This window comes from Populus euphratica, unplaced genomic scaffold, assembly GCF_000495115.2.
Source record: "Populus euphratica unplaced genomic scaffold, PopEup_1.0 scaffold60.1, whole genome shotgun sequence".
Taxonomy (NCBI): Eukaryota; Viridiplantae; Streptophyta; class Magnoliopsida; order Malpighiales; family Salicaceae; genus Populus; species Populus euphratica.
Window position 1 is genome coordinate 473,106 of NW_011499938.1, and position 17,250 is coordinate 490,355.

The 17,250-nt window shown below is 31.1% G+C and overlaps 1 protein-coding gene across 1 annotated transcript; it reads right to left on the minus strand.

Moving 5' to 3' along the window:
* Positions 1-14,881: 14,881 nt before the first annotated feature.
* Positions 14,882-15,871, minus strand: LOC105136753 (uncharacterized). The gene has a single exon (XM_011042211.1). It carries the CDS (start codon positions 15,869-15,871, stop codon positions 14,882-14,884), a length of 990 nt encoding a protein of 329 aa, XP_011040513.1.
* Between the last annotated feature and the right edge of the window lie 1,379 nt (positions 15,872-17,250).

The following is a 17,250-nucleotide window of genomic DNA, read 5'->3' on the forward strand; positions in this document are numbered from 1 at the left end:
ATATATAAGGGTATAAAAATTGATATCATTTCCACTTGAGATAAAAATGAGTTTTTATTTTTATTTCTTACTATCTCACATAGATTCCTACTTCAGTTGTCTCTGTCAAACCAAACATTACCATAATAAACGTATTAATGGATGGAGCAAACGCTCCTTGGCTTGGTGGTTTGGTTTGGTACTCTAGCTGCAATTGGTGATTAGAGGTACTCTAGCTGCAATTGGTGGTTTGGTGTGGTACTCTAGCTGCAAATGGTACCAACAACAGCAGCTCAAAATAATGAATGGGACCATATTAGCGATGAAACGTCAGCAATAATAATTATAATAATAATAATAATAATAAAAGAAAAAACCCTCAAAGTATAGTTTTAGTTAAGAGAAAGCCATTTTAGCAATTTAATCTTAAGTAAATGGTTTTAAACAGGAAGCAATTAATGTATTTAATCTTTAAATTCATTCAAAGATTAAATTTAATGGACCCATTTATAAATAATATGTGTACAATTTATGTGTAAACTCAAACGGTGCCTAACAATTTAAAAGAAGATATACATATGTTTTTCTTTTACAAGCCCTCCTGAATTTTCTTTTTAGTAGCTATTAGCCCTGCAAAAACAAAAACAAAATGAAGGAAGTTCGGAAACAAAAACAAATAAAAGGGCAGGGAAGCAACAAACCTTACAAGATAATCTAGTGATATCTTTTGGTCATTTTATTGACCTTATATTTAATTGAATATGAAGTTGAGGTTAGTATATCATAGTTTTTCTTCTCTTTTAAGCTCAAATAAGGCTTGTTGTTTACTAGAGACTCCCGATAATAAAAATAGTCCTAGATTGGCTACAATCCTTTTTCAGGATTGACTGACTTATTGAATCTTATTATCAACCATCTCCCCTTCTACTTATTGACAAGCATTGGCTTCCTAAACAATGTGTTTTTAATGGCATCGTTGTTTTGGTTGGTGAATATAAAAAATCAATATATGTTATTATCACTATCAGTGTCAACAATCAATTGGTAACAATTTTTGAAGATATTAACTATAGCTCTGAGCTTGATGATCTTATAAAACTTTTCAAATAAGGATAAAATTATTAATTTGTTAAGATTCAGTTAGCCTAAACTCAGTTGGTAGTAACTAAATACCTCTTTCATGAATCTTTGAAAAGAGAATGAATACTCCATTGTACACATATAGATCGAGGCTGTAATTTCAAGCTAACCCTAAATGAAGCTCGGGATCTAATTGCTATTACGCTTAATATGGTCGAGCATCTAAGCCATATGCTCTCATAATTAGTGGCAAGCAACATATTTTACATCCTCAGCACTTACGTTGCTAGGGAAATTACCCTTAAGGGTTTAAAGCAACATCCTTCTTTCCTAAATATCTCCAACAAGAGCAAGAGAAGGATTCTTATGAGACCCTCTTTTTTATGTATCTCTATCAAAGGCTGGAGAAGGACAGCTCATATGAGAAGATTTTATCACCTCCCTACTAGAGGAGGATGCCAATGTAGCATCTCTTATTGTTTTACGATCTAGTCTAATAGACTCTTATCCCTTACTATTTATTTTAAGTTATGGTTGAAATATAAACTCTTTATTGGTGATATAAGCAACTCTTTTTTGAGAAATAGATCTGATACTTTTGGATCCATTTGTTATTTTCAAAAGAAAGATAGGGAGAAAGGTTTTGATAAAGGAGATATTTGAAGTGGATATTCTCCTTTTGGATTAGATTAGAGATGTTTTGGAGTCTTATTGCATAAACAAATTTTCAAAGCTCTTAGAAAGTGAAATAAAAAAAAAGTCACAAGCAAAAACAACTAAAATTATAAAAAAAGAATTGTTTTGTTCCCACCATCAAATAAAAAAGCCTTTCGTATCATCACAAATCTAAAAAATTCACTTATTTAATGCATTAAAAGCCAACCGCCATTTTGTTTCCCAATCTTTTCCTTAAAGTAAAGGCAAGCCACCTAAATTTGAAGATCTCGACAGTTCTACATGGAACACGCAAAATTGTATGAAAAAGATAAAAAGTGTTTCATCTGTTGGTGACTAAGACTTTCAAAATATTTGCTTATACCACACAAAGATTTGAGAAGCTATTGATGGATCAATATTGTTTTTGCTTTTAACTAGATTTTATTTCCTAAGTAACCAAAAATAAGGTAATAACTCGACGCCTTTAGGCTCAACCATATATTGAGACTAGGTATATATGGGTTTGGAAAGCTGTCAGCCTTATCATCTCTTCAAGATTTTCAATTATTTTAATTTCAAAGAATCTTAGGTTTCGTGTTTTATTTTGATAAGTTAGAAATACTTTATTCTGATAAGTTAGAGATATTTATATTTTAGTCATTTTTTTTAATAAAAAGACTCATTAGTTATAAATACACTAGTAATCTTTAAAAGGAGGGGGGAGATCTCGATTCTCAATTGCATATTTATAATCAAAATCTCTTTCTAAAAAATCATTGCTTTTTTTCTAAATAAAATAGTTATTTAAATACTAGAAAATCTCCAAATTCATTAAAGTAATTAAAGATATCAGGCACCAACCATTAGCTTTATTAACTATAGAAAATGCTAAGGTGTTAGAACAAAAGAAATTAACCAGTTATTCAAAACATAAGCTTTGCCCACATATCTAATTTTTTTTAGCACTGCTGAAATTTTTCTGTGTTAAAACACTGCCGCTCGATTAAATTGGGCTAAAGATTGAGCTGCTTACCAATTCTACTGCTGCTGGGAGGACTTCGTCTTCCAATCTTTTACCAAAGAATTTCAAAGAACAAAGCTGCTAGAAATTTTCTACTGGGAAAATATACTACTGTGAATAAAGAAAGCTGCTTGAACTGAGTTGCTGCTGGGAGGACGCACGTTCTGCTGCTCCTGCTCGGGGCTACTGCTGCTGCAAGGGAATGTTACTGCTGAATTGGACAGGTACCGCTGGAAGGAGCTGCTGGGGCGCTACTGCTGTTTTGAGCTGCTGCTGCTGGAGGAGATCCTGCAACTGCCACGCGTCTGTATGTTTGCTGCTGCTGCGCTGCTACTGTAAGGAGAAGGCTGCTGCCTGCTGCTACTGTCTATGCCTTCTTTTCACGTTAACTTTGGGGCTGCTAGTAACTGCTGTTACTTATGGAAGCTACTGAATTGTTTTGAAGCTGCTTGCTGCGAGAACGTTCTTGTTAAGGGTGTCTTGGATATTGTGGTAGTTACTGTGGTTATGATTTGAAAAAAATATTATTTTATAAAAAGTATTTTTAATTGAGGTTGGGTTGAAAAAAGATATGTTTAGTTAAAATTATAATTGTAATTGAAGTTGAACAAAAAATATTTTAATGTGTTTGGTTAAAAATGCTTTTGAAATTGAGATTATAAAATAATTTTTAAAAAATATATATTAATATTTATGGTTCTTAATTTAAATATTGTAGATTTAACTATTGATATTATATCATGAAATAAATTATATTTTATATAAAATATTTTTTATTGTTCCATTAAACTATTTACAATTTCATTATATATAAAATTCATCCGACAATAACTATAGTTTCTATAATTTTTTAAGTATACAATAAAATTAGATAAAGTATTATCAGGAATAAAATTAAGATTATAGTACGAGTAAATTTAATTAATCTTAAACTATTTTTTAAAAAAATTATTATTTACATTTACGTAACATGAACACTTAAGTAAAATCAATTTACTGCACTAATTATTCACATAAACAGAACAATAACCCATGAATTAATTCACCTGGCACTGTTCACATGAACAGTGCTAGGTGAATCAACTTGACAGTATGTAGATAATAATAATTGCTAACAAAATACTCCTACTTAAGCTAAGAATGAAGAAAGTAAACACATCAAATTGGGTGGATCCTTGAGTTTTTCTTTCCCTTAGCAGCAAACGGGCAAAAATAAATTGAAAAGCAGTAATTTTTTACTTCACAAAGCGGTACAAACTTAGTTTTTAGTGGAATCTATTTTTAAAATCTATATTTCAAATATTTACCAAATAATTAAAAATTATAGTTAGAATAAAATACAGTTTCAACCACAATACCAAACATCTTCTGAGGCTGCTGCTTGGGATTTTGGAAACTAAACCTGCCGCTTCTTTTCTGTCGTTTGCGTTGAAAATAGACCGCCTTTTCGTGCGCGCTGCTGCTGTGAAGAAGAGAAAACTCTGCTAGTTCGCGTCTACTGCGCGTGTGTTTTGCTGAGGGGCTGCTGCTTCCTTGTCTACTGCTGCCGAAAACGCGTTTTCAACTATCAAAGGAAAAAAAAAGTTGCGTTTATCTCTCGTAATTAACCAAGGCTATCATTTTAATTGTTAAAAATAAAAAACACAAGTACTTGAATCAACCTTCCAAGCTTTATTGATTAATTTACCCTCTCATCAACATACCCAAATTCCGAATATGCATTAGGCCTTATGTTTATTATTAGCAGATTATACCTCTAACTAGTCCAAACTTGTTGAAAACTTAAGGATAATTTTGAAAACTTCTAAACTGTAGTGGTAGAAGTGAAACATTGGTAATTTATAAGGAAGAAAATATAGCTTAATTACCTTTAATCTCTAAACTTTTTTCAATTTTACCCGGAGACTGTTTGTTTATTGGGTAATATTGGAAACTACTAAACTATATTTGGATTGAATTTATTTATACCAGAGGAGAGAGGAGAGAATGTTTGTTTTTATGTTTATTTGATTGTATTTTAAAAATACATTTAATTTGAAAAAAATATCAAATTAATATTTTTTAATTTTTTCAATGATTTTAATATGCTAATATTAAAAATAAATAAAAATCTAAAAAATATTATTTTAATATATTTTAAAACAAAAATTAATTTTAAAAAACATATTCTACATCTCGTGATATACCGGTAGTTTAAATAATTAAAAATATATTAAAATAATATATTTTTAAAAAATTATTTTTTATTATTAGCCGATCGATTTGAAATTATAAAAAATTGATTTAAAAAAAAACAAAATTGATTTAAAAAAAAACACTTTAAAACAATAAAAACAAACTGTCCAGTGAGCCTGTATTCTTTCAACCCATTTTTCAACTCTTTTCTCTCTCTCCCTCCCGCTAGTTACCGGCGCGTAGCTAAAGCCTACATATCGAGCATGCAAGTCGCTATTATGGCTGCACGATTAAATGTAGACAAGAAATTTGAACGAGTGATAAGTAAGATCCATTGAAGTTCCCTTCTCTTTAGAATTCAACTCCCAACTTGTGCAGCCAACTTTTTGGGAAGCGCTCAGTTGGTCCAGATTGAATACCCTCTATAAAAGGCCTTCTGTATTCGCCAGAGGCGAACCCAGCCATATATCCCCGATACACCAAACCATACAGAAAAAAGAAAAAGAAAAAAAAAAGCACAGTTGAGCATTGCCATGAAATCCTTGTTTCTCCTGACTATGTTGCTAGTCTTGTGCACAGGAACTAGTGCTGGAAGAGATCCCAGGTGCGCACTTATCAGCTCCAATCTCCATCCATGCAACGATGTCCTCCGCCTTGGCTTCTTGGTCGGTGCCCCTTCTTTCAAATGTTGTCACGGTCTTCGAATAGTCAAAAAGGTTAAGATCATCCTTGGGCAAGAAACAACATGCCATTGTGTCAGAGACTGCATTGCGGTTCATATACTCGGAAAGAATGCACCAACTCTCAGCAGTTCTGAAACTTCGGGGCCTTCAGATAAAACTTCGGGTGTAGATCTCTTTATCCAACTTCAGAAGATGTGCAACGTCACATTAGGCTTCGGTATTGATGAAAACACTCCCTGTAATTAGGAGGAGATGTTTGTTGCGCAAGCTCTTTTCAATTTAGAGAGTACCAACAAAAAAAAGAAAAAGAGAGAGAAGATGTTTGGAATAATTAAGAGCATGGTGTGGAGTAGCTCGCCTTGTAACTCTAGGACGGGTTCTCCTATACACTGCATGTTGTTTATGACTGTTTTAATGTGGCAATGAATAATATGGGGGCAAAAGAAAATGGTGGTGTAGCTTGCTTTTTTATTTGGAAAATCGAGAGATAATACATGGAAGGCAGGCAAATTCTACTATACTTTTGCTACATTTCAACGTATTTGTTTTTTCTATGGATGACACCTGGCTAAACAATTTCGGTTTTATGTTTTCATGTGCTAGTCTACAACCCAAATATTTCATGGATGAGTCCTTAAGCTTTACTTCCGTTCATTAAAAAAAGGGAGAAAACTGGCAACCACATCTGGCGATGATCAGTGGAACCCGACCATTATAATGAATTAGGTCTAAATTAGGTAATTTCAAAACTAAAGATATATGGATTTGGAGTTTTAAGCTTGGAAAAGTATATACAAATCTTGGATTCAAAAGCATGCGGAAATGAATCCTTAGCATATATAAGAGTGGTGGGAACTATTTGGCCGGAATCTGGCAAGGTTGCCTAAAGCTGTAGCAAGAGTTTACCGTTAAAACCGGTCAGCTTTTCTAGCAGTTTTGAAAGGAGAATCCGCTCGAACTCTCACTTGTAGTCCGAGAGCTAGAGGCATGGTTCCGTCTATTAGGTAGCTTTACCGGTGCTTCTTTCTAAATCTCCATAACAAATTTATATCAGACTCGTGCAAGGCTTGAGTAGAAAGGAAGAGGTGGTTCAAGAATTTGATATCTTTCCTACGCAACGGAAGTGCGATGGAAGAGGTGAGGTAGGGGTTAATTTCAAGCAAATTGTGAAGGAGACAAAGGACGTTGCCCAACTCCTAGGACTACATCTTTCCTTGTAACCTTAATTGCAAACCACTCCAAACAGCCATCCCTATTTCTAACACCATAAAGCTCTAATCTTTCAAATCTAACCCAAATTTGTTTTTGGGTTTTGTCCAATTTGAGGTCATCTTCAACTACGTAGTCATATTAGTGCTACAGGTGCAACCTTTTCACTTTAGAGACAAAACTCTATAATTTGCCCAAAACATGAATTTGAGTTCATTGAAGAAATTGAAAACCCATGATTCAAACAAAAACATTACATGATCGGCAATGGTCGATATAAGGTGGTGGTGGGGGGTTTGAGCTTTATTATAATGATGATGGTGGGTCCAAAATCATTAGAAAGATGATTTTTTTCTAAACTTTTTTTTCTTGTCTCTGTTTTGTCTTTTTTTTAAAAAAAAAAAATCATTATGATCAAGAAATTATTTGTTATTCAATACTTCTTTAATATTTTTTTACTTTAATAAGTGAGGTTAAAGACATCAATTTTTATTATTATTTGGTTAGAAACCAAATATCTTACCTACCCAAACTGTGTTTTTAAAAGTACACCCACATAGTAGAAGAAGTGAAGCCTCCTTTAATTTGGCTAGAAATCTTAATAGTTCTTTATTCGTCATGGTGAGATGAGAAACTAGATTTTCCCACATAAATATTGTTGTAAAAGCAATGAGCTTAGTTTTGATTAGTTGTTTGTATTGATCTTCATTTAAACAATAATTATCTAGCATTTATGATTAATACTTGTGATTGAGATATCAAAACTAAGGAGGGAAGAGGAGGTGGTTATATTAGAAAAAATGAAGAGGATTTGTGATGCTTGTGTTATATTTTATATATAAAGGTAATTTGATAATTTTATCAAATTTAAAAAATTAGGTTGATTTTACTGGGAAAGTGAAAAAAAAAAAGTAAACTATATAATGTTTTTTTTATGTATAATTATCCCAAGCTTTATCTTGTTTTATTATTTTATTCTTTCTTTAAGATAAGGTTAGGAGCCTATATACATATAGACCTAGGTTCATTAGTAGGCTTAGTAGTTCTAAATTCATTCCTTATTCATTTTTATATTTAAGATTTTTTTTAAAATACATTTGGTTTACTTTTAGGAAAGGAATAGTTTTAATTTTAAAAAATTTCTTTGACTTATTACCTAATACATCTAAAAGAGTTGGTAATATCAACTCAACTATATACACATTGAAAGAGGTAACTTTTTTTGACACCTTTTGTTTTTCACATTTTCATTTCTTTTTCTTCTATAATTTTCTTTATTTTTCTTTTAATTTTATCCTTCAATATTGACTTGATTTTGAATTTTTTTCATATATTATTTTAGTTAGCTTTCTATAAGATTATCATAGTTTGAAATAAATACCTCAACATTTGATTTGTATTCAATTTTACAAATGTTTATTTTTGTTATCTATAATTAATTAAACATTAAGTGAATTTAAGTCCCTTTCAAAAGTTATCCACCCATGTTTAACAAGTACACCAACCCATTTCTTAAATGAATTGCAAGTTTTAGTGCTATAGCCTATCACCTTCAAAATGGCAATAACATTTCTCCTTTCACTTGTACCACTATAGATAAAATGGTTGTAAGGAACTATAATGCACATGGAAGATTTGCAATAACTTGATCAGGTGTTGGTATAACTCTTTTCGGGACATGAAAATAGGTGGTAACTAATCTTGATATTTTTTTTTGTGTTTTGAGTATGTGGTTGGTTATTATAGTAAGATAGAGTATTTTGAAAGTAGGGTCATTGATGTGAACCACATGGATATAAAAATACAAAAAATTATAATCAAATAATCATTTTTATAGAAAGCTAAATTCAGGCTTTAAGCTTGACAAAACAATAACCTATACCTAGAAACCATTATTATAAGTAACCGAAAAACCCCCCTACCTAAAACCTATAAAGAAATATGGAAGACATCATGAAACTTGGTCAATTCTTAGATAAGTTGTAATAGTTTAATGAAAAATCAAATTAAGAGAATTTTCTTTCTTACATATAATGATATGCGACAAGATGTATTTCCATTCTAATAAATTATTTTCTAACAAAAATAATACTTACACTTGAAATAAAATAAATCCTAGTTGATCTCATAGGCTAACATCAACTCAAATTAAAATAAGGTTCAAAGTATCTCAAATAAGGCCCAAAACTAAATAAAAAATAAAAAATAATTTTCCTCAAATTAAACCTTAGTTGCCGCACTATAAAAATTTAAATAAACAAGTGTTGAATAAATTTCTTGCTTAAAAAAACCCCTTGATTGAATAGATATTATTGTCGCCCCTTGGAATCCTGAATAAATAAGGAAATTAACTCTTCCTTAGCCCTTAATGTTCACACATAATAACAAATCCTCCAATAACTTAGAATTCATAAAACATATGAAAACAAAAAAAAATTATAATTGTTGAAACCAAGTATCTTATGAAGTAGATGAATCAAATCCTTCTTGCATATATATTAAATTAACTAAGGTCTTATCATCACTTATTAAAGATGTAGATTCTTTAAAATTCATCCTAACCCAAATACTCAGAATAAGCCCCTTAAATGCATATTTGAGATTTTTCATCCTTAACCTGATGATTGGTCCATTTAGAATTTCTAATAGGTTTTTTAGTGTAGTTCAAATCTTATCATCCCTTCTCTCCTTAAAAGAATTCGATAAACTCATGGAATTCATATCGAAATAAATTAGAAAGCCTATTTTTAATGAACAATTTATTGAAGATGGAAATAAAAAAAAATGTTAGTTTAAAAATAGGACCTAACAAAAGTGACTTGAGTAAACCTATATTAGTGGTTAACATTAAGCCGCGGGCCAGATTAAATCTTTCTGAACACAAAAAAAAAACATATTTAAAGTGACATTAGAGTTTTTAAGGAATAAAAAAAAAGAAAATCAAGACTCCAGTCATTGAGACAACTTAGTTTAATAAACTCAATTAATTTAATAATATTAAAAAAAATAGACAATTCTAATTTAATAATATGAAAAACAAAGTAAACTTGAGCAAATTTTTTAAACTTAGGTTGATCACCTAAATTCATAACCCATGAAATCATATACCTAAACTCAATTAAGAAAGTCAATTTTCAATCAAATTAATATTAAAAGATAAAATCGGAAAAAACAACCAATTAAGAAAATTTGCCAAGCAAAATAAAAAAATAGCAATTGAAAGAATGAGATTCAAACATGATATAAAAAAAATTAAAAGAAATGAAATCATCTAAAAAATCAATTTTAAAAATCATCTTAATTAAAAACAATAAGCAATGAAAAGAATATCGACTAAATTTGAGATGTGAAAAAAATTAGAGGATGAAATTGAAAATAATTTTTAAATTGAAATAATTTATTCAAATAAAAAAATTACAACAAAAGAACAAGGACTATCTTATATAAAAACAAATTAAATGGGCATTGTGAAGTTTTTTAGTGGAAAAAAAAGAAGAAAAAAAATACAACTAGTAGGGATTATAATAAACATATCACCTAAAAAGGTAGACACCACCATGACAAATATAAAAACATCAAGGAAGACTATTTTTGGCTCACTTAATAATAACAAAAAAATCAATGTGAAAGTATAAAAAAGCCCATTGAGTCTTGTTTTAATTTTTAATCTAAGGGTACTATGGTAGTTTTAATGTGCTTTGAAAAATGGAATTCTAAAAAAAACCCTTATAAGGCTATTGATTTTTTTTTTTCTTTCAGGGGTAATTAAGTCATTTCACTATGTAAAAAAAATACAAAAAGGTTGCACTTCCCTCGATCAATCTAAGAATGACTAATGAATCTTTTGAAAAGATTTATTTACACTCCAAGACCAGTTCATTGATTTTCTTGGTTTAGGGTAAAGATGTAATTTTATTGTTCTAATCTATAATGAATTATACTTTATCCATAGTATTTTTACCACGGTAATTAGGTCATGCTAATGAACCTTGTGAAAATACTCATTTACCCTTCAAGTTTAGTTAATTGATTTTCTTGATTAAGGGCAAATATGTAATTTTAGTGTTCCAATCCACCGTGAACTATATATGCCTTATCTATTTTAATTTTTTCACTGCAATTAGTTTTTTATTATTTCTAATGACATGAGAAATGGAAAACCTAAAGTGAATACAACCAAGTCAGGTAATGCATTATTGATCCAATTAAGTGTTTGTGATCATTTCTATTGGTACAAAAGTTTGGGAGAAGAAAAGAATATGTAATGCCAAAATTTAATTCTAAACAAGACATTTTAGTTCTTTTATAACCCTAAAAATATCGGTATTCATCCTTTAAAATCTAATGTTTTTTTAACACTATTGGAATAACCTTGTAGCTCCTGCATCTGCATCGACGAAAGCAACACCTAATGCCTCTTGTAGAAAGAACAAGTTCTTCCTAGTAGAGTGGTTTGGTATTGGTAAGTGAAGATTGTAAAATTTTCACTACTAGATTTAACAATTTTAGTAATGAAAATTTCTTTCGACATTTTACACTAACAGTCCATCTGTGATTATTTTTCCATTAGGATCAGGAATGGAAAATGTCTGTTAAGATTATGGATGGAAAATGTCCGTCAAAAAAATACTTATCAGTAATTTTTGGTATATCGGTAAGTCTGTCGTTACTAAATTCACCGATAGCTTTATAGACAAAATATGCGCAATAAAAAAAACACATGCTTCATTCTATCGATAATTTTCTCAACATGATTTAACATATCATCTACTGGAGAATTGTATGTATTGTCATCGTTGAGTTAACAGTTAAAGTGATATTTGTAGTGATGTTTTTCCAATTTTGTAGAATATACCAATAGATTTATTTCGTTTGTATTTGCTAATTTTACGGTAATGTTTTTAACTTTTGACAAGGTTAGATTTATTATTATTATTATTATTATTGGGCAGATGGTTTTACTAAAGAAAAATATTTATTAAGTCTAATTTATTATTATTATTAGTATTTGTATTAAACAATAATGTTAGAAAGCATTAAATAGTCTCATTGGCAACATCATCTCATTGTCATCAAAAGAAAGTATTTTGTTGTCTATATTTTACTGTATAAATATAACTATTAATATTAAATCTTTAGACATGATCCTATAATTAGCTATGTTTATCATAGTTTACCATTCTATAATGATAAGCTGCTCCTCATATATTTATTGGGTCCAACTCTAAGCTAGTGTTTTTTTGTCAGAGCTATGTATATAATTTGCTTGATTTATGTGATGTATATTGAGCTAGAAAAAATAACATCTTATAATATAAGGAGCTAATTAATTTTATTATAAATTTCAAGAGTAGATCTCATTTATTTGTTTATGTTTGTAGCTATTTTGCTCGAGTGTTTCCGGTTAAAAGTGCCTTACAAGAGTGTTTCTCTTCGAGTTAAGCATAAAAAGACAACATTTTAATGATTATAAAAATGACAAAAAAATATATGTGCTGGCTCAAACTTGTTTTGCAATTGACTCAAACTTGTAGAATTAAAAGGTAGATGATTAAAATATAAAACACGGTGAGAATATATAATTAACCCTAGATTTATAACAAATATTATTTTTGTATAAAAATTAATTTTGTTCAATTTTAAATCTCTAGGTTTGAGAAATGACAGAGAAATTTATCAGAAAATAATGGTAGAGAGAGAAAGGTTTCAATTGTCATTATTTTAACAATACAAACAGCTAAAATTGGTGTTAGATGATTTCATTCGACGAGAGGAATTCTATGATGATGGTTTCTTACCTTCATCTTACCTGAAAAAATACATTAAGCTTGAGAGAGAATTCTTTTAGATTGATTTTGTGTTTTTGAACCAATTTATGGGTGTTTTGAGTTGAAAAATTGGTTTATTGAGGTTACTAGGGTGTTTATTTATTTTTTATGTGAAATAGGTTAAAAAACAGACTTTTGAACTTAAAAACACCCCAACCTGATTCTCTTGCCACCTTAAATGGTTGGAATCTAGGTTATTGAGATCTTTAGGGGTTTCTTTGGTTTTTCATGTCAAATAAGTTAAAAAATAAATTTTTGAACCCAAAAACACCAATCTAGTTTTTCTATAGCTCTCATCTTATTGGAATCTAGATTTGTAAACAATACATTATATAGATATGATGCCTATAAAAATTTTCTGAAAAAAAATCTCTATAAAAAAAGAAGAAATTTCATCAAAATTAAAAATGCATCTATGAAAAGAATAAATGAAAACTAAATCTTTAGTATATTGTCTTTTATAAACACCACTATGCATATAAATATAATGTTTATATAGGCTTGCAAGAATATATTTAGGGTTTGGTCTATCTATTTTCTTGTTTGCTTAACAATTGATACAACCTATAAAATCCTTGTAATGGAGTTCTTTATGCTATCTATTTAGCCCTTATAGAGCTCAAAATGGACTTCATTCCTTGATTTGTCTCGGGGGATGGAATGATGTTGTCAATTCCTTTATTACTTTATATAAATTAATACAACATATAAAAAAAGATAGAATGTTAGACTTTTTCAAGCTTTAAAAATTATAGCCCTAAATTATAGAAAACTTACAATCCTTAGACTATATATAATTAAAACTCTAAACTAAAAAGTTTTGATTAAATCTTTTAATATGTTTAATCTAATATTTTATTCAAAAAAATAACTAGTTATCTTTATTTATATTAGTCATGCACTTGAATTTTTATAGAAAAGAAATAATTATTGAATGTTGCATAGCTAATAAAATTTAATTATCGTTAATTAGGATTCATAAATTAAATAAGAAAATAAAATCACTAAGAAAAATAAAGAATTTATTTTAATATTTTCTAGTAATTTGGCCATGCAAACAAACTCAATCCTTATAGAATTCGGCTTATAGAATACTTATGAATGTCAATTATTACACGTCCCATGTCAAATTTGTATGGTTGAGATTCAAACATCGAACACTACGAAAAACGATTCAATGGTATTTTTTTTTTAATTTTTTGAGACTTCAAAACAGCCAAAAACCTCTTCCTTCCTAGAATATTATGCCCACTTGACCACTATCAATGACTTCAATCACAAATAAACTGGAACTGACAGGAAAACTTGTGCCAATTTAGAAGCCTTGCCATAGGTTAAAATTCTTACCTTGGATGCACGGATCATGTCAGATCTGAATCTGAGTCCGAGCAATATATATACGGGATTAAAACGCATTTACCTTGGATCTTCGAATACGTTTTTACATAATCTGCTAGTTGTATACATGTCTATTCTAATAGAATTGGCACCTTGAAAAGGTTTTATTTATCAATTCACCAGGCCAGTTTATCTCTAGTTTCCATAGAAAGAATACTAGTCAAGGTGTCAGAGCCGGAACTTAGCTTCCCGGAAAGATTATGAATAGAAAAACCTACGCGTTCGTATAAGTAAATAAATGGGAGAGTGAATGTGAGAAGGCAAAAGAAACGAGTGAGCAAATCAAGTGAAAAGGTTTTGTATGCATAGAAACGTGCATTTGTCTCCCGCTAAATCCTCCCTTACGCTCGTCAATATCACACGCATTTGCCTTGTTTTGCCTGATACAGACATTCAGTAGCCTACTGAAAACATGTTATATTTTTTCTCTATATACATAAAATTAAGGAAGCATACAACATTGATACTATAATCTGAAAGCAAACTGCTCGTATTTCAAAACCAGATCAAGTGAGAGAGAAGAGAGAGAGGAAGAGATGATTTTGAGAAGATAGACAGGAAGATGCCTCTAGATGTGAAAAATTAATGTTGGCCATGTTATGTGATGCTATCTGTCTTGTCCACTTATGGCCACTTGCTCAACCCTGGCTGTAGCTAACTCCCCACCTCAGTATTGGACCCCATTTCCTTTCTTAACCAAATCATCTGTTACTATCTTAACCTAATCTGTATCCTCACTACCTCATGCTGCTGGCCCATCCCATGAACACCCCATTTTTCCTTTACTTTTTACAACCTTATTCTTTTGGGTGTTGATGATGATGTAACGTTGGTGCTTCTGTATATCCCTGTCATTCAGCTTTCCAAGCATAGAGAAACAAGCAAAAATCAAATGACCCACCACCTGCATCAAGCCTCTCTAGTGAACCAGAACCAGGTCCTGTCCGAGAGGACAGTGGTGTCAATGTCGATGAAGAAAATGGTGGTGATGAAGATGACGTCGATAGTGGTGATAGAGATGTGCATGACATTATTGGCTTAAAAATAAACAAAGCATGCCTTAAACCAGGACTAAATAGCCAGTCATGGACATCCCAATATACTTCTACTCTTAGTTTATGAAGTTTAATAGACTCATTACCTCTAAATTTCCATTGGAGATGCTTCATATGAATGACTAAGTCTCTATCGATCCTTATTTCCATTTCCGGGTCATCCCCATTAATAGAGTTCCCATTACTAAGATTGCCACTGTAATTACATCTATTCTTGCACTCGATTGAGATCTCATGAAACCTTCCTTTCTCATGGAACTTGATTCTTGTAGCGAACTTCTTTTTGCCAAATATGTGTTCCTTTCTTGAAACCAAAATGGGATCAATAAGACCAGGCCTGCACCCAGTTTTCCTATAAGCATCTTTCTTTAGATCACCAAGAAGAAGCACAACCTCTTCATCGCAAACAACAACAACATAGTACTCAGAATTAGGCTCAGTTTCACCATTGAATCTTGCAGCCTTGAGGTCCCAGAAGATATCCACAGCTTTACCCTCCACTACAAACCGTTTGGAGCCTTGTTTCCTCCAAAAATACAAAGGCTTCAGCTCCACTTTGCAGGTGTAGTGGCTCTCTCCCTCAGGACCTTCAAGCGATACTGATAGACCATGGAGCAACAGATTCTTGCACCATCTTATTATGATCAAACGACACTGATCAGCAATCTTTGTACGATAAACAGACACGAAAACACTCTGCCCTGACCTGGTTACTGTGGCAGGATCATCAGTTACCTTCTCACCGGATGTAAAGCAAGCAGGGATCCTTACTGGATGGTCTAACATTGTAATTAACTTCAACATTTACTCTATTTCAATGGAAATACCTGGTAGTGTAGCCTAGTATAAAGCAGAACTGAACAACAAATAAAAGTACGAAAACAAGATGAGAATGTGTCATAAGCTGGATAAAAACTGAACTTGCTTGCATAATTAGAGAGAGAGAGAGAGAGAGAGAGATCTTACTGGTTACATGTACTGTATCAAGTCATAAATAGTGCCAGAGTTTTTCTTGGCAGCATTAATGGAAATAAAGAAATACTGAGTGAACTGTGAAAGTGAGTGAAGGAGAACACCTCTTTTTATATTCAATCATTCAATTATGCTTTAACTTCTCTTACTTGGATTTTGTATTTTGTAAACTTGTTTTGTTTCCTTTGTTTTCATGACCTTTTTCTTTCTTTTTTTCTTCTTCTTTTCTTTTCAGCAAGACAACTTTAATGAATCCAAGGTGTTTTTGCTTATTCTACACACACACAAACTTAAAATACGCTTTCCCATGCATGGTTAAAAAAAGAGAAGGCCACTATCACCAGATTGGGAGTGTAGATTTCTACGTACGTTGGTAGAATCCTTGGAAGCATGACAGCACATGAGATAAGAGGAGTAAAAGATATGACCACTCAAAACTTTAAAAAATTGAATCATCGTGAAGTTGGCTTTCCAATGTGGGTCTTACAGGATTTTTTTATCATTTGATAAAAAATTTAATATAGTTTGATTTGTGGGTGGTCAAGTTTCAGCACTTTCATGGTGTGGGAGAGGAATCTATAAACAGTCGAAAAGGCCTGTGAAATCTACGGTTGTCATTTTGGGTCTTAGGACAGAGAGGTTTTGCAGTCTTCACGAGCCAGCAAGCCTGGTATTTGCAGTTTGACAGAGATGGAAAAGAAAATTAAAAAGAACATAGTAAACATGTCTCTTATACAAGCATATGTCTAGCTTACTTTAATGGTGTTTGTACAATATAATAAATACAATAGACTAATATAACAGATAATTGGCCTATGACTATGCTGGATTAGATTGCTTCAATACACCCAACCCATGTAAGTTGAATGTGCCACATTCAACCTGGATGACAGAAGCATAAACCATGACGGGAAAAGAGGCATGGTGAATATATCTGCAATCTAACCATTGGAGGCTATAAATTGAACTTCAAGATCTAATAATTGGTGAATATATCGTCAGTTCGTCAATCTTATTGCCACTCATTTCTCAAAAACTATCGACACATTGCGTTATAATTCAAGGGGAGAGTGCATGTCCATTAATTTTTAAGAACTTCTTTGAGGGAAGAAAAAAAAGGTACTTCATGACAAATCTTATCCTTACCCTCCCCAATAAAATGATATTACTAAAAGAAAAAAAATCATCATATT

Coding starts and splice junctions, on each gene's coding strand:
- LOC105136753 (XM_011042211.1), bottom strand. CDS start 15,871: ATGTTAGACCATCCAGTAAGGATCCCTGCTTGCTTTACATCCGGTGAG.